Source organism: Protomyctophum bolini (assembly GCF_963924005.1).
Source record: "Protomyctophum bolini genome assembly, chromosome: 21".
NCBI lineage: Eukaryota > Metazoa > Chordata > Actinopteri > Myctophiformes > Myctophidae > Protomyctophum > Protomyctophum bolini.
Window position 1 is genome coordinate 32241227 of NC_137882.1, and position 25575 is coordinate 32266801.

A 25575-nucleotide genomic window follows, 5' to 3' on the forward strand; every position below is an offset into this window, starting at 1 on the left:
CTCCCTGATGACACTCCAGTGCTCCCTGAAGGGAAGCGCTCTAATCTCGCCAGTGTTTTGAGGTAGAGTATAGAAAACAATGATGGCCCCTATCTCCTCTGCTCTGTCTTCTGTTTATAGTTTATAGTGCAGGATATTAAACTCTTCAGCCAACACCCATAAAAGCCTGGCGCCTGTGCCAGCCTGAATAACATCTAACGGCTACCATAAAACTTACCTACTTTTTTCTGCAACGCCAGCCATGTTTTCCTCTGGACAGGTGGCAGACTGTTCTATGTGGTGCTTTGGATTTTGCATGCCACAGTAACGGTTACAGCAAACGTGAATGCATTAATGCAGTGTTTTTTTTTTTTTTTTTTATGTATTATAAAAGCAAGTATTCACATTGCGTGTCACTGTGATTCTCAAAGTGGGATCTGCAGACTTATATATATATAACGTGTTGTGAGCTTGCATAGATCGGTTATTTTTTTTAAATGGTTGAATCATTTTGATTATTTTCTTTTAACACACATCGAGAGGTCCGGCAAAGAGTTCGGGGAGTCCCTTCCTTGACATGAAAGGGGTTGAGGAGAACCACTGCCGAATGAATTAAAGCCAACATGTTGAGGATCTGCACGCTGTTCCTTCCTCTGCTGTAAGTATAATGCTGTTCTCTTTCCTTCTCCCCCTGCAGACCTGCCCATGGAGTACAACCCCTCTGACCATCCCAGAGCCAGCACCATCTTCCTCAGCAAGTCACAGACTGACGGTGATTACCTGCCACTCAACACCCCCCCCCCCCCCCCACACACACACACACACGGTCCTTATCACGTCAGTGTCATGGTCAGTATCGTGTCAGTCAGTATCGTGGTCAGTATATGAATGATACCTGTTGTGAATTTGTCCGAGCAGGAAGCTGGGCACATCCAATGCTGTAAAAGAGTGTCAGCTCTCAATATGATTATAGTTGAAGGTGATGAAAGTTAACACAAAGTATGCCAAGAACACGGGGCCTCATTCTTCTCTCCATGACCCTTCTGTGCCAAGAAAGAGGGATCTCGTCTTTCTTTAAGCCGAGTCAAAATGATTGACCATGCAGTGCGAGTGTCCCTTCGGCATTTTCACTAAACCCAGGTGAAATTTATCCGAACACCTGACTGCCTTCAAAAAAGTGTTCTAGGGTTAAAAACACCACAAATATGACAACATTATGTTTCTTTACAGACCAGGGCTTGACATTAAGGCTTGTCCGCGTGCCCAGGACAAGAGGTAATACATCTTTCCAGACAAGTGCATTAAAATGTTACTTGTCCGTTAGACACGTGACTCTTGGTTTCACTTTTTCTGTGACACTCCTAGCACTATTGTCTGGCATTATTGTCTGGCCTTCCAACCATTCCAATATTGTTAATAGCCCTAATGTTTGCGATCTTGCGTACATTACTTGTATTTCAAATACACAGCCAATGTCAGCCATAGATCAGTCCTAATCCACGCACGCTTAGCAGACTGACCACGTACTCACATAGGCATTTGGAGTCAGATATTGTCCTCTAGTTTCATATCCATTTGAAAGTTCTGGCAGAAAACGTGTGTTAAGTAAAAACATATTTGACTAAATACACGTTTTCTGCCAGAACTTAAAATGAATATGACGAGGTCAGTCTGCTAACCATGCGAGGATAGGCGATGATGAAATGTATACGGTAAGATCAGACATTCTAGGGCTATTAACTTATCTAATATTACAACTAGGGTTGTCAAATTACCTGAGTTAACTGAGAATTAATTTGTGAAATTAATTAGATGATCCATGCTTGGATGCCCCGCCCCATACATCCCATTGACTCTGCACTATCTAGCCTTATCTGCATGGCAATAACCAATGTTGGTTACGGGGTGAGAGACAGAGAGACACAATCCTACCACACTGGATTTGTTATAAAGAATTTAAAAAAAACCCCTGAAAAAGCCTTTTGTGATGACGAAGGCTGTAAATTATATCTGTGTTTTAAGGGGAAGCTTTCGAAAGAGCGAATACCAGTTAAAACATACTAAATAAATTATTTTTTTAATAAATAAAAAATATACTACATTCAAGCTGTTCAAAAGTTGGGATATGAGCCAACATTTCAATAATGGTGCATCCCTAGTTTATTTTTCAGAATGGCCAAAATAATAATAATTTTTAACATATAGGTTATATCGGTTATCGGCCAAATTTTCTCATCATTAGCATCTGAGTGCATATACACATGCACGACCAGCTCAGTGGCCTTGGGGTTGGAGTGTCCCTCCTAAGACCGTGATGTTGGGATTCTTTACATACACCGCCCTCAGCGTCTTGGACATAAAGACCATACAAATGGGATACAATGCCTCCCTGCTTGGCATTCGGCGTCAACGGTTGAATTGGGGTCCCTGTGACATTATAGTTTCATGTCCAGGGGGTGTACTTGTAGGCCTACATCATGGCTGGGGGATGCACTTGTACACCAAGCCGCCTCACGCTACATAAATAAATAGGAGATGGGCTCCTGCCCTATGGGCCACATGGCTCAGGAAGGCTACTTACTTATCTATACACATTACACACTAAGCCCCAACTGACACCATATTTACCATATTTAAGTATCAATGTAAATAACAGGGAAGGAATATGATCACCAGATTGTGGTATATTGATCTGATATTGGTCTCCAAATATTCACAAAAAGTCCTATCTCTGTATAGTACAGTAATCAAAGATTATGAAATGGTAGCAGTCTCGAGTTGGTACAGTCCTACCCTATTGCTATGAAAAGTGGCAATTCAAAGTACTATCAGTGAAATAATACAGTATGCTTGGCTATAAACAAATAGACAAACTGGCCTTTATGTTTTTCAGTTGCTGTGGTCAATAAGAGAGGTAAGTATGGGTTTGTAGTGGTTTGGTATAGGCTGGTAGTCTTACTTGCTTACTGTGTGTGTGTGCATGCATGTGCAGGCTTATCTCTGTTTGGAACCCTGGTCCGTGGCGCCCGGTGGCTGGTGCACCTTGAAATGTGATCCGTCGCTGCAAATCGCTGGGCGCTCTGATCTAATGGTCCTAAATACCCCCGGGCGTTCGGGGTGTTAATTGTGATATATTGATTTGAAGTCACACAGCCCTGGCCCTTAATTTTAACTAAACTTGTTGTCCAAGTCACACATGAAATACATATAGACTGGAAACCCAACTTGTCAATCTGTGCGTGATTCATCACAGTACAATGATGTTTATGATGATAAAAAACCGGCTGGTTTTGCAACATACCGGTAGGTCTGATTGCCCTGGATTAAATATTTGTTTTGTTCATGCGTGCGTGCGTGCGTGCGTGCGTCCATTTCACTGAGTCTTAAAACACTGGGTTTCAAATTTATGGAATTTATTTGATTTTCCTTTGCTTAAAACGTTGAGTGAATGGCCGACTTGCAAACACGCCGATTCTATCTTTTATATAACTAGACTGGTGCCCGGGTGTAGAGTGTGTGTATATGAAATGTGTGCGCTAATCTAATAATAATTATACTAATAATGATTAAACCATTTTCACTTCGAAAGGACAAAATGTAATATAAATTAACACATGTTGCCAGTTTAAAGTAGTTAACTAGAAGACCTGAGAGACATTGGCCCTGTTTCATCAAGCAATTCACGCTCATATTTTGAGCGTACCGAGATTTCCGACCATTCCCATGCTTATCAGGGTATAGGGATCAAAGCATAAATGCATTTAGCATGCTTTAGTCTTCATGCTGACAAACGCATTCCACACCCTCACAGGGAGTGCAGTGTCGAGTCGGGTCGGACCCACAGTTGTCCAGAACCGCCACAAAAGGGTTCTGGACAGGCTCCATATGGAGCGCCACTGTTCCGACATCACAACTATTTGGGCATGCCTGCAGACAACTCCATATATACAGTAAAAATAAAGGGACACAGAGAAGAGACGGAACAGAAACAGAAATCTCCATGGCCATATAAGGGTACGGTCTGACATGGGTACACCATGTGTACAACATGGGTACAACGGGTATTGCATAGACGGGTCGGGAATGGATCTCCAACTTCCATTGTTACCGACTCGGTGCACCGATCTAGTTATGTATATAAGATCCACATTATTGAATGGCATCGGTGTGTTTGCAAGTCGGCCATTCACTAAAAGTTTTAAGCAAAGGAAAATCTAATATATTCCATAAATTTGAAACCCAGTGTTTCAAGACTTAGTGAAATGGACGATCTGCGAGCTCACAACGCGTTGTTGTGTGCTTGTAGATCTGACTATTTTCACTAGTTTGGTTCCCGGGCAAACAATCAAATCTCTCTTTTGGGCCGGGGTCTGGACCTGAAATGGTTGGGAACCACTGAGATAGAGGTCATTCATTCATTCATTCATTCATTCATTCATCCACCTCGTCTAGGAAGTGTTTCAGCTCTGTGTAGAGTCAAAAAGGAGACGGGTAGCTAGTTAATTTATTTTGTAAATTTTTCCAAAATGTTTTGTCTATGACATGCCTAATATACTGATTGATTATTATTAATCGATTGTTTTATTAAAGTATCTATTATATCACTGTTTCACTTTCACCCCTAAATGTGAGCTATTTGGATATTACTTCTTTGACTGCTGGTTACCCTGGGTACACACTGCCCCCTGTCTGTGTGGGTTGGGAATTGCATTGTTTAGTGCAGCATTGACTCCCATCTCTCTCCTCCTTTTTCGTTTTCAGTGCGAGAAAAACGGAAGAGCTTATACATCAACCATGTGAGTATGACCTCCATGTTATTGAGCCTTGTTTTTTACTCAAAGTGTTTTCGGTTGTCTGTTGATTATTACCTGGAGGTGGGCCTTACAGGGGCAATGCCACTTGAATAGTGGTTCTCAAATATTTTCTAATTCATGCGAATTTGGCCAGGGACCCCCATGCAAGATTTGTTAAAAAAATAAAAAATAAAGATTAAATAAAATAAAGGTTTCGAGCTTGTAGAGCGTCTATTTTCAAATAGCCAATGTATATTATAGGGTTGAAGTGGTTAAAGGGATTTTGATGGAATATTTACTCATTTTACTGGGGAGTCCTTGGACCCCTTCAAGGACCCCTGGAGGTCCCCAGAACCCACTTTGAGAACTACTTTTCGAGAGGGCCTCTGGGCCTTGTTGTCATTTCACGACTGGGTTTGACATTTATTATTATTATGATCATATTGTATTGTGTAGGCTAAACATTTTGTCAGTTCTATATAGGCTACTGTTCAATTTTATTTATGTTTACTTTATATGTTATGGTTTTGTTACATTAGCTGTTCTCAACACATTTGCATTTACTGATTATTACTGTTATTGATGTTGGGAAAAGTTGGTAATTGAAGTCTTTTGTATTGTTTTTTGCCAGTTCACGCACATATCGGAGAACAAGGTAATTTGGCCACCCTGTCTGTCTTTGTATGTTTTCCCTCTGTTCACACTGTCTGGCTGCAGGCGTCGTCAATGTGTCCGTGGCAAATTTTTAGATTTTGAAAAAGATAAATTAACATAATAACAACATAATTATAATATTCTTATACTGTACGGCAACAGAGGCTGTACTGATATAAGACCCAATTATGGAAATGCCAGTCTCCAGGTTTATTTTGGAATAGCTGATTTAATTAATGTAGAAATTCTTGTTGTAACCACTGGAACAACCCTAGCATCCCTATTCTGGGTGGAACAACACTGTAGCCTGGCTATTTTTGCGAAGAGTTTTGGTGTGTGTGTGTGTGTGGGGGGGGGGGGGGACGCATGGACGGACGGGACGACTGGCAAAGTGTAGTTGTAACTCAGGTCCAGTTCTCTAAAGCTCTATAACCACACCAAAGGGTCACCATGCAACTCCTTGGGTCCAAACGGTTGCAAGGAGTTAACGCTAAAACAGTCTCAACCCTTTGGTGTGGTTTAAGCCATTGAATTCCATGCGTTGAATCACTAGGGTCAACGTGGGTCAACGTGCAACGAGACATATCACGCCGCAGGGACGGCGCTAAAACCGTCTTGACCCTTTGGTGTGGTTGTGGCTTAAGACTGGAGGCTTTTAAGTGGTTTAACATGTGTAGTGCATTGGCATAGACACTATGGGACATTAGGCGCCCTATACATTTAGGGCTAGAGAGGTCTGAGTATTTGGTAATATTATTGACTTTCGTTTTGTACAAACATGTCCATCGCAAGCCGGCATGGTGATGATGACCCCTGCTGATCCGGGTTATGCAATGGGTTTAATTCGATTTATGTGAGGAAAACAAAGAAATGTTTTATACATCACATTCACATGACATTAACTGTTGCACCCATATCACTTCGCTTCGCGCATCATTTGAAGATGCTTCGTGTCATGCCAAACAGATTGCTATAGCAAGGATTTAGCACCTCCTGGTCCCCCAGGGACCCCCAGGAATGGTTGTCTTTCTGACCTATAGCGGAGGCTCCTGTAGCGTGACAATGACATGCCGTGAGCTCTCCGTTATAGGACAGAACGGCAGCATCCAGTGGTACTGGTCTCTCTGAGGACCACGGCTGAACTTCTTGGAGCAGGGGTATATGGGCAACCACCTCTTTTTGATCTGCCAGGCCATCAAATGATGATTTGGGGTCATTGAAGTGATCAATAGACCAGATCAGAATGTTTGTTAAAACTAACGGGGATGTCGGGGTCGAATGTCTATGGATGTCTGGTATATATCACAATATGTACCGGTAATAAGGTTGACGGGGAAGAGTATTTATAAAGATAATAAAATGGGAAGTTCTTACAGTTTCTATGACATTTTTCTGAGGACCTGGACAGATTAGATCTATAGTCCTAGTATAATGTGTGTGTGTGTGTGTGTGTGTGTGTGTGTGTGTGTGTGTGTGTGCGTGTGTGTGTGTGTGTGTGTGTGTGTGTGTGCACGTGACGTTTGTGTGTTTGTTTTCTAGCACCATCCTGGCGCAGTGAGGAGGAAATACAGCTCGTGTTCGACCATCTTCCTGGATGACAGCACCGTCAGTCAGCCCAACCTCAAGTACACCATCAAATGGTAAACCACCCACAGGCAGTGGAGTCTTTCTGTGGGGTTTATAAATATTTTTTAACCAATACTAACAAGAGCTTGTGACTAAATAATAACCATATTGGTGCGCAGATACATTTTCTCATTTCCTGAAAAGTCACACGTTTTCTTTTGGACTTGGACAAGGTTTCCACCCGACAAGTGATGCTACAGTAGGCAATAACTGTGTGTTGAATACAATTTGCTATTTGTATTCCTGTTGATATGGGCTCTAGGGGCCCTATCTTATCTTATCCCTACATTTATTTGCCATTTTTTACTATTTTGGAAAACATTTCAAAATAGTTCAACTTGCCGATCTACATCGACACATTGTGAGCTTTTAGATTGCCGCAAGATATAGCACTATTAAAACACATTTAGTACCGGAACGGCATCAAAATAAAGGCTTTGCTTGCGCCAGAGTAATCGCCAGAGTAGTGATCGCTTTTATTTTGAAAGCCATGAACCGGAAATACTTTCTTAAAAAAGTTGACTTACAAAGTGACCTCACAATCTCCGATCATCTTAATATATTTATATACGCTCCAAAAAGAGTTCATATTTTGCGGGAGAGACGGATGAGGAGCAGAAATGCAGCGCCAGCATATCGATCCATTTATCACCACGGAGAGCGCCCTGGATGAGGAGATACGAGTCATTCTTTCCGCCGCGCTAACATGGGAGTCAATGACAAGCTAATAGTTGCACAGAGCGTTAGCATACGGCAAGCGAAAAGCGAAATGCCAAAAAAAAAAATAGGAATAATTCTGAATATTATTATCTCGCTCCGCGTCGTTTGGACGTCGCTAGGACGTCCACAGACGTCGAAGGCACCTCTCGGTTCCAATCCTTATGACGTTTCCAGACGTATTATGTATTAAATGTGTTAATGCATTTTGACGCCCTCTGTTTGCCTTCACAGCGTATCTCTGGCTATCTACTACCACATAAAGAACAGGTGAGAATTATGATTTTTCTCATAACCAGCCAAGTTGGTGGCTCTCAATCTTTTCGTTTAGTTTGAAAAGTAATGTTGTGCAATTATGATTGGCGGATGAGACCCAACCAAGTTCAGGACTTAGTTCCATTGTGGTCCTCTCTACAATGAACAAAAACATCAGATCACAGAGTGACAGTCATGTACAATAATAATAATACAAAATAAACTTGAAACAACATGAAAGAAACTTGACATTGGAATTTTTGTAAGGACCCCCAAATTATTGTATTTGGCCCCATCTGAAAATATCTTGTGCCAGGGACGAATGTTTCAAGATTTCTTTGGAAATGGTGGATCTACACTACAGGCTCACAACACGTCACATCGGGTTGTGAGATTGTAAATTGGTTTAAATGGTAAAACTGAACCGGTGTGTTATAGCTCAAAGAACATCATCATAAAAGAACGACCTTCAGAAGACAAAAGTGACGACCAAGCTGACTGAAAATGGCAGCCGGCTGCCCCGTCCCCCACCCCTGCTTCATCCAAATGCCACGCTCTTTAGATGGGCCTACTCACCCTACTGTGAGATTCTGATAGGTCCATGACGTCTCGACTGAGAGTAAAAAAAAAATCAGGCTTCTGTGGACTGTTTGGACAATGTGAGAGATTAGAGTGACTGATTATTTTCGTAAGCTTGATTTGGAACATTGGTTCAGCAGAAAATAGACAAATTAGCCTTTTCACTTGAAAGAATAAAACTCCCTGTTCCTACATAGATTGTGTCAAAGTATTGTAATTTTTGGAAGCATAATGGGTCACTGACTGTACTCGGAATAGATAAAATTGTACGGAGCAGACTGCCAAAAAGATAATCTCATGCAAAACAAAGTTTACTAATTTGTGGTGGCAGTTTGGCAAAAGAAAAACATCAATCGTCAAGATATCGACGGAACAAAAGCTGACACGGCTTTAAAGCTTTATGTCAGCTGGATGGCTGCAAGCCACTGGTTCCCAAAATGGGGTCTGGGGACCCCTAAGGGTCCTTGAGGACCTCTATTTTGCTGTTTAAAATTGGACTAAAAACCTACCTAACGTACCACAGACGAAAAACAGTCTAAGTCCAAATTTCATTCTGACCCCTCCACGAAAAGGCCTCGTTGTCCTGAACCCTTATCTATCGTTTATACATTGTGGATCAATAGTGTGGACTGTTTTTCATCCGTGGCATTCATTATTGGCCTCTTCATTTCTGTCTTTAGTTTGCGATTTGCAAGAATGTGAAGTGCTTCATAAATAAAGTGCATTATTATTATTATTTTCTCTCCTTCCAGAGAAGTCGAGGGGAGAACGGTATTGGACATATTTGACGAGAAACTCCACCCGCTCTCGGTAAGTACAGTTTCTGTGAAGATAATTTACCCTGAAACATTCTACCCCCGTACTGCAAAAAACATCATTCATGTATACAAAATAATGTTATCACTGTTGGGCAGAAACCACGTGTTTTTGAGCCTGTAGATCTGCTACTTTTGCTATTTTTTTAATTTAAATCCTGAAAAGTAACAGTTTTGGACATGAGGTTTCCACCCGACCAGCGACGATATGTTCCTCTGCATAGCATACACCCCTTGGTGATAATGGACTTGTTTTTTGGGTCGTTTAATCTCAGAAGTCGGAGATTCCTGCAGATTACGAAAAGCACGATCCGGAGCAGAAACAGATCTATCGCTTCGTCAGAACGCTGTTCAGTGCTGCACAGCTCACCGCCGAATGTGCCATCGTCACGCTGGTGAGTGGACACGCAAACGTGTGTGTGTGTGTGTGTGTGTGTGTGTGTGTGTGCGCGCACCACTGGGAGGGAGTGTTGTTTCCTAATTGTCTGCTCTCCTTTCCTCCCTCTTTAAGCTTTCCTTTCCTCAACCAGCAGTCGGTTCATGAAATATGAATAAATAAATAATAATGTTTATTTTTATTTTTATTGATTGTTTATTTATTTTCGTGTCATGCACACCTTGTGCCCAACCCTCATGGGTTTATAAGACACCATTTCACATTTGCAATTACAGCATGTTTTACAATACATAATTTATGCATTTTACAGCATGTTTAGTGTTTACATTACACAATTCATTATATTACACCTCAGATGTATACAGAGTACTCTGTCTTCTTTCCCAAGCTTGACAAATAAAATCTGCTACAACGAAAGTCCCTTTGGCAAAACATATCTCCATTTTTACATAGTCATTTAAATCTAGGAAATCCCCACATATAGAAGACATCTAATTAACCAAAATATCCCTTAAGTCATCGTAATATATGATGTGGTGCTACAGCTTCATCTCCAAATGCCTTCATATTCCACAGTCAATCTGCCAATCTCTACTCTCTCTCGCTCACACACTTGGAACATGAATAGCTTTATGATCCATTGTGTGAGTAGTAAGGAAGTGGGAGAGCGATCAAGACAGATTGAGAGACAGAGAGATACATAAGTCAATCTGTCATCCACAGGGATCATAAATATCCCTCATGTCTGCACTCATGTGCCCACTGCCCAGTAGCGTGGGTGCAGTTCCACAGCGTGTCCAGCAGGCTGACGTGTGTGTGTGTGTGTGTGTGTGTGTGTGTGTGTGTGTGTGTGTGTGTGTGTGTGTGTGTGCGTGCATGCCTCAGCAGAGCGGTGCTGAAAGCAGAGGGCTAATGGACTGTGGAGTAGATGACCTGCTGACCCAGTATTGAGTTACTCTGGGTTTTTGACAGATGCTCAAGTGCAAGCATGCTGGCGCGTGTGCATAGTACGGACAATATGTCAGGCTTACACGGACAGTCGGACGGACACACACACACACACACACAGAAGTATTGTTATACTTGTGAGGACATTTGACTGTAGTCCACTGCCTCACAACGCATATAGCACTGTGACACGTTGTGGGGTTGTAGATCCGCAAATTGTCTGTGCAGAACATTGACACGCAACTAAGGCCACCTTTACAACGGCAACGGTCTGTGGAGAAAACGGCAAAGTCCTGTTGCGTTCTCACGTTTTATCCAGCATTCACTCAACAGTGATTTAACATGCTGTAGGGTGCATGCCAGGTGGCTATAGGTGGCGGTGATGCACTGCCTGATAGACCACTTCCGTTCTACTTCCTATCACACGGCTGTCTGTTTACATCAGGGGGGCAGTCAGACAGATTTTTTGTGAAGCCACTAAGGAAATGAAAGTTCATATAATGGCCTGTTGTGGCGCTATCATTGGGCTCAAAAAAACCCATAGCCCCATAGAAGTCCATGTATTTGGGCCCAACTTCACCTAGACTGTATTACCTTAATAAACATGGTCATGAATACTTTTCTAGTTTAAAGTCTCATTTCTAATGTCATAATATTCTTTTTGGAAAAGTATGGTCCCATGTATAAAAGAAATGACCATAAAGTCGCGCATGTTCTGAGGGGCGTGGCTACCGTTACAGTCTATGAAGGGGATCCCCCACCCACTCGAGTCAAAATAAAAACCAACGAAGAAGAAGGGGGGAAGTCCCGCCTCGTTGTCTGGGCCAGCCAATGGGCCAGCTGGGCCTGGGCCCGGATCTTGAAAGGTGGCTGCCTCCACACATAGAGAGACAGGCTTCATTTTACGTTCATGTTAGACCCGCGGAACGCTTTGTCCATATTTTTTACAGTCTATGGTTTACATTCACCAATGCAGCGGCTCGCTAAATTTGTATTCCTAGGATGAGCCACGGCAAGGGAGCACTTGCTCATCCCAGGAACTCAAATATCGCCTATAGGGCTCTGCACCAATATCCATAAGCGACGTGTCGTGAGCCATGCACTCACACGTTTTACCGATCCATCGTTTACATGGAGACGTGCAGGTAGAGTGTTTCAAAGATTTCCACTCTGGAAAGGGGTTTTCACTTTGTTATACGTTTTCAACCCCCGATCTGAACGGAAAGGCACATCTGATATTTTAGTTTTCTCCAGAGACCGTTGCCGTATAAATGTGACCTAAGTACACTGTATAAATCATACATAACTCCAGCCACAAACCTCTAAACCTTGTCCTAATTTTAAGCCTATAATTCTAAACATTTGTCTTCTAATTTTCCTTTAGAATTTCTATATCTCAAATTCTACTATACCTCCGGGGACATTTGGCACACATGCACACTTCCGGCAAATTCTCTGGCTATAGATGGCCTCCTGAGACAGGGTTGACATACTGTATCATGGGTAATTTAATAGTGTTGTGGTGGGTTGGTGGTTATGCACTAACTTTAGACGGGACAATATAAAGAGGAGAACTGCTCTTCTACCGCCTGCATGCCCAGCTACTGGGGAAGGGAATGGTTACACTGGGAATGCGTCACTCAGGCTGGACTTAGTCGAATGGACATTACCACCCACCAACCCGTCTGACCTGTCTGTATTTACTGAAAGGGGCTGGGGCCAAATCTAAGTTAGAGAGTTGTTTAGATTTCCCTTTAAGATACAGAAATTGATTATCATCATAGTCAGTATCATGGTCAGTATCATGTCAGTATCTTGTCAGTAGCATGACAGTATCATGGTCAGTAGCATGTCAGTATCGTGGTCGGTGTCATGTCAATACAGTGAGCTACAAACTAGATCATCATCCCATCATTCACTGCACATCACAGAGTCTGTCTTCTACAGTAGCTTTTTGTATCCTCCCATCCAGCCCAGCATGTATTCTGTCTTGTTCTTGATCTGCCATTCGTATCATTGTTATGTTGTGTGTGTGTGTGTGTGGGGGGGGGGGGGGGGGGGGTGGGGGGTGAGGGGTGTTGGCAAGCACAACAACAGAGCGATGCTGCAGTCAACACCCCGCTGGCACACAACCCAGTCCAGGCATGACTTTGCCCAATTAGCCAACTCAGCACTGCACGAGTTGAGCCAGTACTCAAAGGAACACGGATGACTGTTCTTACCTTTGTGTCATTGCAGTTTTTTCACACTATGCCCCCCCCCCCCCCCCCTTCTGTTTTTTTTCTCCCACTCCCAATCTTTCATCTCCCTCCCCGCTCTCTGTTTATCCACAGGACATGCTGTTTGTTTTTGTGTCTGCCTGGACAGAATCAACTTTATTGTCACATCACAGGTTTACAAAAAAGATTTTAGTCTCTGTGACACATCTAAGGGGCCACAATCTGCATTCAAAGATTTTCATAGAAGCTTTGTCATTTTGTTCAAAAGACGACTGCAGAATGACTGATCAGGAAGTAGACAGGAGAAAATCTTTGAATGCAGATTGCGGCCCCTAGATGTGTCACAGAGACTACATTTTTTTTGGAGCGTTTTGCTCATTGCTGTCTGTCTGAACACCAAAAAAAGAAATCCATTCTATCCGTTTCTTTCAATCGCCTGTATCTCCTATTCCTTGTCCCAGATGGCATTTTTGGTCAAAACAGCGCTTCTTTGACGGCACAGAGCCGGCGATGTGGAGCTCTCCAGAGCTCCGGTTTGGATTCACATTGTAAACAAGGCCTGTCCAGCTCCGTTCGGCTTCCTAGGTTATGTCTACCGCTAGTGGACTGGAAATGTGGCTGATCTTAATGGTCAACGATGGTTATCTAATTGTGTCGAGCAGGGAGACAAATGTTAGCAGAGCATGAACGCCAAGATAAAATATATCCACACTTGTATTCACATTCTATAATAAAATATTGACTTATATCTGACTGAAATTAACATTAATTCAACATTTTATATAAAAGATGATAGTAGTTAATAGTGATGATAGTGTTGTCAGACATATCAATCAAGCCACATCTAGTTGGGGGTCCCTGCCTCATCTCTCTCTCTCAGCTAAGGTGTCCTTGTGCCTGAGAAACATTGGAGACCCCTGGTGTAAAAAGTATGACTTCCATTATCAACTAAATCACTGCAGCTCTTGATGCCACTGAGCATTTACTTGAGCTATATAAAGCTATAGCTATAAAATCTAATAGGCCATTTTCCCTGGAAACTTAGTTTTGATCGATACTGTAGCTGAGAGAGAGAGAATGGAAACATATGGTTTGTGTGTGTGTGTGTGTGTGTGTGTGTGTGTGTGTGTGTGTGTGTGTGTGTGTGTGTGTGTGTGTGTGTGTGTGTGTGTGTGTGTGTGTGAGCGGCAGGCTAAGGGCTTCTGTAGACCGCAGAAAGAGAACTGGGAAAGAAGATGATGATGAGCAAGAGAAATACAGAGGGAAGGAGAGAGCAATGGAAAGGGGGTAGGGAGGGCCAGAGCCATGTGGTTCTCCAAGTGGGGACCCCCCTCAGGGTTCCTTGAGCCTAAGGGACTAAGCCTAAGTTCCTTGTGGCCTAAGGGACACACATAGCTGTCTATGAGTGGTTGCACCACTCAAAAAGAAATGAGAACCACTGGGCGAGAGAGAGAGAGAGAGAGAGAGAGAGAGAGAGAGAGAGAGATGCATCTCATGGGTCTCTGTGGTTTCTACTGTACCTTCAGGAGAATCATGGAGTTACTTACTTTCTATGTTATGCAATGAAACAGAATATGTATGAGACATAGAAAACGTTCCGCTCTGCACTAACAAAATAGATTGGAGAGAGCAAACTGTTTTGACACTGACTAGCTGATGGCCTCGTGTCTTTCAAACTCTTTCTGACATCTTTCAATTAACGCCCACGAGATTCAGCTGAACCACAAGCGAAACCTCTTGATTTGCAAACAAAGGTTTTTTACATAAATACTGTTTGCAATACCTTTTCATCTCATTTTATTTGACTTGCAATTAAAAATAATAATAATAATTGCACTGATGATCATTTTTGTCTATTTATTATAATAGACTAAATTATATTGGATTTTGCTATATCAATGTTTTTTTCAATCTAAACTTCCATCCACTGGGCCAAGAAAAGCAGATCTACAAGCTCATAGCGTGGCACCGAGTGCCGCGCTACGAGCTTGTAGGTCTGCTATTTTTTGAAAAGTCTTGAAAATGTGGCGCAAATCTTTGAATATATATTGTTACAGAGAGAAGGTTTTTAACTAAAACCTTTGCTTCTGGGAGGTCCCTGGAACAACATATTTTCAGATGGGTGTCAGTGGCCAAATACATATAATTCTAGGGGTTCTTGACACGGAATATTTTGAGAACCACTGACATACAGTAGCTAAACAGAAGACATTTGTAGAATCGTCTTCAGGTCTAAATGGGTTAAACACGGTAAGGTCTGCACAGAAGTTAGTTAAAATACATGCATGGCATTATAAGTGGGGCATGAGATGGGTGTGTTCATGCTGTACTTTCATCACACTGATACATTTGACCTTTATTTGACCTTCTGCATACAATACAGTATTGTATTAATCATAGTCACAGCCTCTTTTATAGACTATTTTGTTGTTCCTAATATAGTCCATTGTATGCAGGGTCTTTTTATGGTCCTATTATACATTTTAGAAATCTCTGTTTCATCTATATTAATGCAAAACAAATTCCCTGAATGGGCTCAACCCATTCAGGGAGATTGTTGATCTGAATTTGCACGAGCCCAGTTTTTCATATTTCACAAATTTAAGCTTATGCTAGTAGCTCTATGTAGCGGATTTCCGGTGTTCCTGCATATGCGGGGCAACGGTCTCTAGACTGTGTTGTCACTGTTTGTTACGGCCAGGCTATAGGATCAGTAGCCACTGGGGTGTGTGTGTGTGTGTGTGTGTGTGTGTGTGTGTGTGTTTGTGTTTGTGCTTCACACACATACAAAGAACGACAGCACAGGCAGACACTGGGTCACAGTCACAGAGTTAGGAGCCGTGTCCACGTGACGTTGTTTTATGCACAGAGAGGACCGTGTTGGATATCGTCTCCATAACACTTGCACGCAGATTGACACGTCCAATCCAATGTTTGAATGAATGCATATCGAGCCTGCGCACATCCCTGGGTATGGTTTGGAACTATACGTTAGTTGAATTTTTAGGAAGGGAATACAGCACCACTGTGCTATACTGTCCACAGTGACTGCTTGTTTAAGATGCATCTAATTAACTAAACTAAGAGGGAGGGAGGGAGGGATGGATGGAGAAAGAGCGAGAAACACCTCTGGTCCATGAAAGGTTGAGAACCTCTGATTTATACCAAATCTATCTCGCTTGTCTCTTGTCTGTCTGGCCCCATACAGGTGTACCTAGAGAGGTTGCTGACATATGCAGAGATAGACATCCGTCCTGCCAACTGGAAGCGCATCGTCCTGGGGGCAATCCTTCTGGCCTCCAAGGTCTGGGACGACCAGGCTGTGTGGAACGTGGACTACTGTCAGATCCTCAAAGACATCACCGTGGAGGACATGTGAGTCACCCACGCAAACGTATACTGTACACGCACACACACCCCGGAATTTTCCAAAATATTGTATTATGCTCTGTATTGTGCTATGTAATTCAAACACAAAGCCATGCTAGTAGAGATACTACTGTGCCTTACATTCACCGATGTTCTGGCATGATAGTCGGGCAAAATCTCAATTTGAAATTGAGCAAATTAATAGTCTAATAGTAGTACAAGAGTGTCCCGCAAAAGTAGCGAAAACCGTCAATCTAGAACATTGACCTAGACGTATATCGGCAAAACCGATATATCGGTCGGGCCCTATTCTTGAACCTGAGGCACCACTGATGGTAACACTCACTCGGAATGCATGGGAATCGGTGTCATTGCATGCTGAGGACGGCTGGGGGTCAGCCCTCTTTGAAGAGATGTTGAGACGGGGCGAGTTGAGAGGAGTCCGTGCATGCACTCATGACAGCTTGGGCTTGTGACCTGGTTTGGGGAGATGTACCACAACCTCTACAACCTAATTGCTGCTCCATAGAACCACAAGTATTATGCTTAAAGATTCTAAGACAAGTGAGGCCTTTATGTTAAAAAAAAGAAATTGGAATGTGTGTTTAGACAAAGGAAAAGATGAACACTTGTTGCAGTTGTTCCGCATACTTTTCATCAACACTTTTCGTTAACCAGTCATCTTTTTTTCTTGTCCTTGTTCTTGTCCTTGTTATACACCATGGTTGTGACTTTTATATTTGACTTTGTCCTGTCATTGGTTGTGTGTCTTCCTCGCAAAACATAGATTCCAACCAATGGCAATTTGCGTCGCCTGAAATGCGACACTTCCCATAGAGTTATTATGGACACTTCATAGTCACTTCCGTCACGCAGAATTCACCAGTGTGAATGAAGGCAATGCAAAGACTCCAGGATGAAATGAAGAACATGTGCATGAGTCAACCTCAGTGCCCCCCTTTAAAAGAATATATACCCCGCCACATCCGTCCTAACGCCACAGGAAATGGAGCCGTGGTATTCTGAGACGCAATGTGACACCTCAGATGTGTCGCCACGACGCTGACCTCTGACCCCTGCACACGACGCATAGTGTGCAGGCCTGTCGGCCTGCCTGTCTGTCTGTCTGTCTGTCTGTCTGTCCCCCTTCCCCAGTGGTTAAAGAAATACTGTGATTTGTTTTACGTAACTTTAAGTTAAAGTAGCAGTGAGTACCACTACTGTTATGAGTAAAAGACCTCAAAATGTACTCGCAGTACCACAGTGAAAGTACTCAAAACTTGTAGGTCTGCTATTTTCAAATAGCCAAAGTATCAAATATTGGGTATAAGTGCAATGCATGCTTTCTTGTTTTGTAATAATAACCTAGATACGCAAAGTATACAATCGTTGCATCTGACACGTCGCAGAGTAGAAGTATAAGGTATTGTAAAATGGACATACACAAATAATTATACTTAATTAGCCCTGCAGTACTTGACTTCGTGTACTTAGCTACTTTCCACCACATTGTCATTACAGTCAACCGCGTGTCTGAGATTCTCTCCGATGACAATGTCACAGCAGGCCGTTAATCTTTGCTCCCGCCCGCATGGCTGCTTGACAGCAACAGAGGCTCATTATATAAGCAGGGATTTCCCTCGCAAGAACCTCATCAGTCTTCTTAATCCCTGCTACAAATGCTACCGCGCTAACTGCCCGGGTGACGTGCGGAACTGGGACACGATATAACGGAATCTCTTCATTGGATCGCGGGACATATACCAAAACCTTTTAACGTGAGACAAATGGCAGATGATTACAATACTGATATTGTAATAGTATTCCTTGATTGTGTTAGATATTAGGAGGAGAGGAGAGGAGGGGTGGGGTGGTGACGGGAAGAATTATTAGGCAGAGTTTAGCTGTAACACCAATCTAAATTTAGCATGTCTGTTGCTGTGTTGTCAAGTGTGTGTGTGTGTGTGTGTGTGTGTGTGTGTGTGTGTGTGTGCCAGCCAATACAAATATCAAAACAAGACTAAAGGTGACATCAACATGACAAAAATGTGTTGCAATAAACTGCCGCAGACAATGAATGCTCAAAACATCAACTTAAATGTTAACAAGTTAAAATACGTAGTGCAGCGTCTAATTTGGCACTAGTCATGTTCATTTAATGTTCATTAAATGAACATAACCTCTTAAACCCCAGGGTTCTATACTTGGTCCTCTCCTTTTCTCTCTCTAAGTCTAAACCAAATAAACGTTACACGCTGAGCTTGCATATGGGCTATTTCCACCAAATGTTCACCTATAGACCATAGTCACTGCACGGCGGCCACGTCGCCATTAAGTTAATGAAATGCCACCCCGTTGCCACAACACCCTGCTTTTTCAATGCAAAAATGCTAACAATATCTTCACATGCTCAGAATAGGGACGCTAGGGTGCACTCTAGCAATTCACGTCTGTCGTTTTGGTGCCTTTGAACTACTGAACACCTTTGTACTAAGACTATTATTATTGTCTATTGTTCATTTTGCTTCCTTTCTGTCTTCCACAGAGAATGGCTAAATAAAGTGATTACTTACTCATGCTCTTCGCCCCCAATGGGGGCATTGATAATGTTCCTCCACCTATCACGGTCTTTGGCAACCAGTTGTGCCGTGCCCCATATGGGAGACCCAGCAGCTCAGCCTCGACAGTTCTGCGCCAGGTGATCTTAGGTCGGCCTAGTTTCCTTTCCCCCGGTGGTGTCCATCTGGGGGCCACTTAGAGTATAGACAACCGTGTCTTCGGAGTTCCTTGTTGGTTATTTATTCGGACAGAATATAATGGCAGATCTTCCTCAGGCAGCCATTGTGGAAAGAGCACTTGGTTATTCGCCAGCAATGAAGTGATTAATAGATTGTAAAGTAATTTGTGATTTAACTTTTGTTTTCTTTTACCCGATAATCTCATCTTGTAAATATGTTTCCTGTAACCCTCCTCCCTTCCAAACCTCTTCCCCTGCCCCCTGCCTGTGTGTTCTCTCTCTCTCTCTCTCTCTCTCTCTCTCTCTCTCTCTCTCTCTATCTCTCTCTCTCTTTCTCTTTCTCTCTCTCTCTCTCTCTCTCTCTCTCTCTCTCTCTCTCTGCTGCTGAAGGAACGAGTTGGAGCGTCAGTTCCTCGAGCTGCTACAGTTCAACATCAACGTTCCCTCCAGCGTCTACGCCAAGTACTACTTTGACCTGCGCTCCCTGGCCGAGGCCAACAACCTCAGCTTCCCTCTGGAGCCGCTCAGCAAGGACAAGGCCCACAAACTAGAGGTGGATGAGCTTTAATCAAATCCTACTATTCTTGTGGGGACAACTTAGGACGCTTAGAATTGCTCATCTACAAGATCACAATGTGTTAGCCTGGCTAATAAGCCAGACGCAAATCTGCTGTTGGCAGAAAAAAATTGCCTGCTGCGGATCACACGTGACAATGTGATTATGTGTGGCTTATTAGCCAGGCTCACAATGTGTCACGCTGCTGCAACGTGTAGTGAGCTTGTAGAATAGATCGTCTATTTTTGGTGCACGACACTGGCACACAACAAGTAGAAATTGGCGGGTAAACCTAAGCTCTAAATTCTAACCGAAGCACTTTTATAGTATAACAGTAAAACAACCATTTCTCTTGTGAGGAGTCTGGAGGACAAGGACATTTTTCCTCAGTGTTAATTTATCAAATTCGACTCACTTTTTGGGGACATCCGGGCTCCGGCCCTCACAAGTAATACAAGTACTGTGCACACACACACACACACACACACACACACACACACACACACACACACCCGCACGCACTCACACACACACACACACACACCCACACACACACTCTCTCACACACACACACACACACACACACACACACACACACACACACACACACACACACACACACACACACACACACACGCGCACGCACGCACTCACACACACACACACACACACACACACACACACACACACACACACACACACACACACACACACACACACACACACACACACACACACACACACACACACACACACACACACACACACACACACACACACACACACACACACACACACACACACACACACACACACACACACACACACACACACACACACTCTCTCTCTCTCTCTCTCTCTCTCTCTCTCTCTCTCTCTCTCTCTCACACACACACACACACACACACACAGTGTTGCCTAATTAGAGTCAGCAACTCATTCTAGCACCCCTGAACAACACTACGTTTGAAGAGTGCTTGAAACGCAAAATGTATTTCCCTCAAAATGACACACAGATGGTTTTCTCTGACACGTCAGTCACAAGACATAAAAAAAAAACCTGCATAAAAAAGTAATCAAAGCTTAAATTGAAAAGAAAAAGTCTAAAAATAAAAACTCTAATCAGAGATGGTATTTTGTCATTTGTATTTGACTTGGATGGAAAACAAAACGGGATGTAATTTGTGATGAGATTCTTTCAGATTTGTGTCATTTTATTCTCAAATTGATTTTAAACATTTACACAGGTTTATACTGTGGAATGAAAATAAAATCACACCCGTGTGAAGTGAGGGGCGCTCTTATCATCGTACGTCATCATACATCATCACATTCCGGCCAATCACAATTGGCGTCCTCAATTTTCTGTCCTCAGTTTTTATCCTCAATTCCGTACTCGGCCAATCAATTCATCGCTATGGGTTACACACGCACACTCAAAGCTGGGCATAGGATCAGATCTAATTCAATCACATGTGAGAGGCAGAGTAGGGCCAGTCTTGAGATATTCATATCACCTCAACTAATGAATTGAACCCTCGTGGAAATGTCCATTCATCCAATGCATTAAAGTTGGTTTACATTTGTGATAATTTAATTACATTAAGTTATAAATCTACAGGCGTGTTCTTGTCTAGCTTTTGACAATAACAAGGTCACTCTGGCCTGCGCTCTCACACACAGTGGTAAACATTGTGGTTTCATGAAAAACGCTTAATTTTTTTTATTTTTGAGTGGTGCAACCACTCCTACAACCAGCAATGTCCGTGTACCTGTATCATGAGTACGAGTATGTGACTTAATAATACCAGTAGGGGGGCGCCAGAAACAGAGAGGGGTATTGCTGTGCCTGCTGCCTGAGAGAGAGAGAGAGAGATCGATATCCAGGCAAAGGAATTAAATATTTGGCAATCAATGAATTGACTAATTGCATGAGTTTTTATTATATGTATTTTGTATCTCAAATGCATTTCTCAGGACAGTATTTTTATTAGTTTGAAGTACTAGCCCTTACCCGTTGTGAGATATTTGCCCCATCTTGTGGCTGCGGGGGGTACTGCACCCAGGCGCATTGCCCATGGGATCGTGTGGTGATGTAAAAACAATATTTGTACAGTAAATATGACAGTTGCGTCTGTAAAAAGTAGCCTAGGTCACTTCTGGGAGCGTGCAGAATTCTTTTGGCATGGAGAGATGTGTGCTAATAGTGTGGCTCGGTCGGAGATAGACCACGTACAAAGACCACGGCTGTAAACGGCTGTTTTTATTCACTAATAAATTCATTATTAATCATTAATGTGTCAAATCGGGAGTGATTCGTGCAGTCAATGATGAGATAACGCTCTGTCAGTGACATTCAGACATTCAGACATTCGCTGAATTATAGTTTCGCTGAATTATAGTATGATGTGTAATTCCCATATTAAAATATGTACTTTTGCCTATCTCTGACTTCTTTCTATTTCTTCTTTTTCAGGCTATCTCCAGGCTGTGTGATGACCAATACAAGGACTTGAAGAAATCCATGAAGAAGCGGTGTGTGAGTTCAGACAACCTGACCGTGGTCCGCTGGTGTCCCGCTATCATTTCCTAACACAGCTGTGTCTCAACGTCTGGCCCCCGGGACCCACCAGGGGTCCGGGTGGACCCTTTCACAGCTCTGTAACCCTGGCTGAGAGTGTATACAGAGAGGACCCCAAACTACACTGTAAAATCCTCTATGTTAACTTAACTATGATTTAACTATGAACCCTTACGTGTCCGTTTGGTTCCATTCGTACGCTCTCAGAGTCACAGACGTGGTGTGGGGTCCATGTGGAACTTCCTGGTGGTCCTCGGACCCCGACGTTGAGAACCAGTGTGACACACATTTGACACGCCACAGACTGAGGGGTGCGGCCATGGTGGCTGGTGGCATGGTGGTTTGTTCACCTGGAAGGCACAGACGTGTGTACACACACACACACACACGCGTGCGCACACGCACGCATACACAGAAAGAAATGCACAGACACACGACTCTTGCCACGATACGTGGAGCTTCCCTATGGAATGATGTGGGGGAGCCCACCTGATAGCTGAAAAGAACTCGACCCAACTAAGTGCGACGCCTGCAATTCGAACACTGGTCTCCCATGCAGGAAAGGGACACTAGGGGAATTCCCCCTTAACAGGGGGAACCAAACATCTTAATCCCCTTTCACTGGGGCCTGGGGGGAGGCAAACTTCTTAATGCCCCTTGGGGCAGGAGGAGATATTAGGCTTTTGTTCTACGGGGCAAAGGCTCTGCTACACCCCCCCAGTGGCTCTGAACTACTCTACTAACGTGGGAAGGGTAAACGGGAGGACCAAAAACGAGAGAAGACGCCATTGTTTAAAGTAGTAGTGAGCAAAGAAGAGACCGTTTTTTTTTTAACAAAATATGACCGTGATACCAATATCTGCACTAGAAAAGGGCCTGTGAGGTTTGAGCATCTTGTATGGTGTGACTTCTTATCTAATGGCTGGCTAGGTCAGTGGTTCTCAGGACCCCGGGGACCTCCAGGGGGTCCTTGAGGGGGTTCCAGGGGGGTCCACAGCTTAAATTACTTAATACGGCATCAAAATCACTTTAACCACTTTAACCCGATCTACATCTGCTGTTTTGCAAAAACAAAGAAACCCATTTTGAACATTATTAAAACATTTTAACAACATAAATCCCTGCCACAAAAATATTTCCACAGTCAAAATGTATTCAATAATATAAAATTTCCTTTGACATGATAAAGTTTGAGAACCACTGGGCTATAGGTTCCACACACATTCCTTTGTTTATTTACATTCCTCTGACGCAATCATTTCTGTCAATTCTTTTTTTTTCTCCGTTTGTTATTGATTGAAGATTTTTCTGTTGTTTGAAGTTCAAGTCCTAAATACCAGGCAGCATTCCTCTGTACGTTGAACATTGCTTTTAGTCTTTAGTTGTTGTCTACTAAATGCACCCCCTCCCCCAATCTAAGAAACAGGACAGCAAAGTGAGCCAATATTCTCACACTGGTCAGTTAAATACAATGAAGCATTTGAGATCGCAGCTCTCATACCTGTACCTGGCTAAGAAAGTGCTTATGGCCTGTCTGAAATAATCAAAAGGAAGCAACCACTTAATTATTTAACTGTTAATTCGCAAACGATGCACTTCAGACACAACACCCCCGTCCCCCCCCCTGCCCCCAGTCGTTCTAGAGATGTTGTTTGTAGAAGGCTAATATGATTTAGTGAGGAGGTGTATGTGAGAAGACATGGGTCAGTGAATAAAGCCTGCATGCTACAGCATTCAGACATTAAGGGCCCGTGTTCGCCAAGAGTTTAGTTTTTTTTGCAAATATTTCAGCTCTCAGCAAGCAGATAAAAACTCCTCGCGTGACCGCGCAAGCGCAAAATAAACGCTCAGTTTCCAAAAACGTCGCACACCCATTTTAAACAATTCAAAACATGCGCTCAGGAAGAAAAATGAAGGAAAACGAGCGTCTTGGTGGACACGACTCCTAAGAACATTAAGATGTTGTACTATATCCACCGTCATTGCCCTGACCTGTGGCATTAACACATTTTACTTCTGTCCTTTAAAAAAAAAATTACTAGAGGACAATAGAACAAAAACATTTATTTTAAGTATTTTCTTTCCTCTCTTAGATATTTTTTCTTTAAATAATGATTTGTCTCGAAGAAAACAGCACAAATAACATTTAAAAACAAACCAACTAAACCATGAAGTTTCTTTTCCCCCTTTTTTTGTGATCTTTTAACCCAGTGGTTCGCATCCTTTTCTGGATCTGGGCCCACTTCGTGCTTTAGCTATTAAAAGATAGCAGATCTACAAGCTCATAGCGCTCCACCGAGTGGCGCTCTACGAGCTTGTAGGTCTGCTATTTTTTGAAAAATCGAAGAGCGACTGACATAGGCATTTTCAGAATCTGATCTCAGGTCAGAATGAAAACTGTCAGGATGTAGAAGACATTTTCTAGAATCTGATCTCAGGTCAGAATGAAAACTGTCAGGATGTAGAAGACATTTTTAGAATCTGATCTCAGGTCAGAATAGGTTATAAATGGTCCGATGGGCGGCTCATTTTTAGGGTATTTTTTATTTTAATGGTCAATGGTGTTCTGCCTTTGGTTCCTATTGGTATCACAAAGGACACAATTCTTTTCAAGGTTTTAAAGAAAAAACGGTGAGATTCCTTTTACTTTTTTCTTTTCTTTTTTTTTATGTTTTATCATTGCCAATTATTTGGGAGCCTTGTTGCAATTCCTTCGAGTCCCTGCGGCCCACGGGTTGAGAAACACAGGTTTAAACACTGCATACAAAAACAGATTGATTGTATCATAGATTTAGAAAATTGTCTTTTGTACAGTGGAAATACACCACCAGTGAAATCGCAGGTTGCACTGTAAAAAAAAATACGAAAAAAAAGGTTATCGTAGTAGTATTTATAAAGAATCCATGTATGTACTGGCGATAGATATGTATGTTTAAATTTGTGTTCCTATGTGGAATCACATTAAAAAAAAAATAGACAACATATTATTGATCCTGACTGGAGAAACCACAAAAAAAAACAATAGTGTGCATTGGTTCTGTTTATTGCAACAAGAAAATGCTATTGAAAATGTTGACTTTTGGGCAGGTGTGTTTATCTGTCAAGCAAGACGTTTTAAGGAAATGATCCCTTTATGAATGTTCCTTATTTCAAATTATTTGCCTTTCTTTTAAAATGACTACCGGGATGCTTATTTGGTCAAAACGTTCTTCTAACCATTTACATACCGAACACACTATTATTTAAATAACTTTTTTTTAATATTTGAATGTGCATTTTTGTATAATACAATGGTCTGAGAAAGGTGCAAAAAAAAGAAGTGCAAAGAATGTGCTCAAATATGACAATAG

At 42.5% G+C, this 25575-nt stretch overlaps 1 protein-coding gene across 2 annotated transcripts in view; it reads left to right on the forward strand.

Moving 5' to 3' along the window:
• Nucleotides 1-22926, forward strand: part of ccny (cyclin Y) — a 57093-nt gene extending 34167 nt beyond the window's left edge. Inside the window, exons 2-12 of one of the 2 annotated variants that reach the window (XM_080793524.1) lie at nucleotides 677-751; nucleotides 2873-2893; nucleotides 4741-4775; nucleotides 5404-5427; nucleotides 6966-7066; nucleotides 8004-8039; nucleotides 9356-9413; nucleotides 9694-9813; nucleotides 16191-16357; nucleotides 19479-19641; nucleotides 22121-22926. In XM_080793524.1, coding sequence (XP_080649650.1) covers nucleotides 677-751; nucleotides 2873-2893; nucleotides 4741-4775; nucleotides 5404-5427; nucleotides 6966-7066; nucleotides 8004-8039; nucleotides 9356-9413; nucleotides 9694-9813; nucleotides 16191-16357; nucleotides 19479-19641; nucleotides 22121-22237 — 917 coding nt within the window. In that variant the 3' untranslated portion in view covers nucleotides 22238-22926. The remainder of the gene's footprint in view (nucleotides 1-676; nucleotides 752-2872; nucleotides 2894-4740; nucleotides 4776-5403; nucleotides 5428-6965; nucleotides 7067-8003; nucleotides 8040-9355; nucleotides 9414-9693; nucleotides 9814-16190; nucleotides 16358-19478; nucleotides 19642-22120) is intronic. The other variant, XM_080793525.1, reaches the window with a different exon arrangement.
• The last annotated feature ends 2649 nt before the right edge of the window (nucleotides 22927-25575 follow it).